We start from the raw sequence: 2164 nt of genomic DNA on the forward strand, positions 1-2164 counted from the left end.
CTGCGTGGTACTGGTATAGCGACAGACAAGTAGACCAATGGAATAGAATTGAAGACCCAGAAATGAACCCACACACCTATGGTCACTTGATCTTTGAGAAGGTTGTTCTAGGCGCTGGTCCCAGAGCACTCTGCAAGCATGACAAACTGGAAGTCAAAGGTTTTGTGACTGGGTTGGTGCATATTCCCAACACACATTTAAAAAAATAATAATTCATCCAGGTAGAGTGCTGCATGCTTTTACTTTCAGAACTCAGGAGGCAAAAGCTGGTAGATCTGGTGAGTTCAAGGCCAGCCAGGAGTACATAATGAGAGTCTGTCCCAAACAAGCAAGCAAGTGAATTGCCCACAACCCAAAGGTACTATAGACACTAAAATCCTAGTTAATATCAAACATTTCAAAGCTTTCCTAATGAACACAGTGTCCAGGAATAGAGAATCCACTAAATGGGACACATCAGACCATGTGTGAATTTAATATTTTATTTTTTATTTGGGTGCTGGGAATGGAATCAGAGAGTCACCCATGCTAGGCAAACTCGAGTATATCAATCAGCTACACCCCAACTCCTTATATGTATGATTCTAACTGAGGGGACTCCTGGGCTCAGGATTTGTGGAACTGAAATCACCCACAGAGGAAGAGGGAAGCGCTGCAGGGTAGGGTGCCTCAGGGACTCTCTCAGGATCTCAAAGGTCTCAGAACAGGGGCACTGGGATGAACAAGGCAGCTGGAACGGGAGCAGAGTGCCCCCAAGTTGCCTGTGTGGCTAGGGGAGCACAGACCCTCAGTGACGAGGGCAGGGAGCCGAGGGCTGCTCACAGACCCAGAAGTTTTGTTCGGTGCACTTATTATCATTCCAATCATCCATGAACAGCTCCACGCAGTCCTCATCCCCGTCATTGTTAGGTTCTCCCTCTTTCCAAAAGCTGCAAACATCACTGGCTGTCAGACAAAGCCATTCCACCCAGAACCCACCCCGTAGCTAGCAAAGAAAAGCTATACAGACTCTTTTATGGTAAAAGACCAAGAACCCTTCAAGCAGTGGGCAGGGCTTCGTGGTAGAGCTATTGAAATATATGTGAGTTCTAACATGACACCTAAGAGAATCAGCACAGCAAAGGAAAAACAGGTCTCTGGATTTTGGACTTAAGCTGGGGGCAGGATGTGAAAATGCCCAGGTAATGTAGGGTTGTAGTTATAAAGCTCTATGAGTTCTTCTCAGCAGTGAAGGTTGTATTTACAGTGATTCTCCCTGCCAGCTGCTTTCTGAGCCATGGAATCTCAGTGTTCACCTGAACTTGAGGGCACTGCCGTCCACCCACTGCCAGGAACCTTCATGTATATGGTCACTGAGGCCGATCCAGGAGCGTTGGTTTTTCCTCACATTCCAATATTTCATGAATCTCTGCACAGAGAAAGGTCTGCGATTCTCTGCTTCCCACTCTTCTCGGCCTCACACACAACTTCTCTCTGCACTCAAGTCACTCTATTGAGTTGTACACATTGTCATACATATGCATACAAGAATACAGAATAAAGTGCACGCATATGGAAAAATGTTCACTGTCTCAGTTCACAGGTGTATCTCTGGAGGGCTACCCGATGACTCAGACTTTCTCTACTCCCTGCAGGTCTAACTGCTTTCCCTCTGTTCTTCCCCCAGAGGACCTCCTCACTCCATTGTGCTGCCTCCTACAGGAAGCCCTCCCAGACAGCATCTCCTTCACATCCCACAGATTCCTATCATCTAGAGTCCAATGCCCAGGACAGATGGACCCACTCACCTGCTCTGAAACACTGTTGACAATCACCAGGTGGGCCCCGAGATCCTTGCAGGAGGAGGCAGAGGTTTCCCAGCTGCCCAGGGTTCTGGAGAAGAGGTAGCAGCTTCCCTGGAAGAGCTCCCAGTCCCAGGGACAGGGCCGGCACAGGCCAGCTACGGAGCAGACACTGAGTTCAGTGGCTGGCTTCTCTTCTCCCTTCTGCCTTGGACCTTAGAGCCCAGGGCTGGTCTCTTATTTCAGTTATCAACTCAGAGCTCCCCAAACCCAGACCTCANTGCATGTGCTCTGTCCTGCCTGCCTCAGTGGAAGCCCCAGAAGGTGGATGCCAACCCATCTGATGACCCCTCTGCTCTGCCCTTTGTCCTAACTCAGGCATT

At 49.0% G+C, this 2164-nt stretch overlaps 1 protein-coding gene across 1 annotated transcript in view; it reads right to left on the reverse strand.

Annotated features, from left to right (window-relative positions):
* Positions 1-715: 715 nt before the first annotated feature.
* Positions 716-2164, reverse strand: part of LOC110300070 (CD209 antigen-like) — a 22433-nt gene continuing 20984 nt past the window's right edge. The window contains exons 2-4 of the mRNA XM_021170115.2: positions 1788-1996; positions 1296-1408; positions 716-929 (exon numbers count right to left, since the gene is read on the reverse strand). Coding sequence (XP_021025774.1) covers positions 788-929; positions 1296-1408; positions 1788-1996 — 464 coding nt within the window. The 3' untranslated portion in view covers positions 716-787. The remainder of the gene's footprint in view (positions 930-1295; positions 1409-1787; positions 1997-2164) is intronic.

This window comes from Mus caroli, chromosome 8 (genome assembly GCF_900094665.2).
Source record: "Mus caroli chromosome 8, CAROLI_EIJ_v1.1, whole genome shotgun sequence".
Classification (NCBI taxonomy): Eukaryota; Metazoa; Chordata; class Mammalia; order Rodentia; family Muridae; genus Mus; species Mus caroli.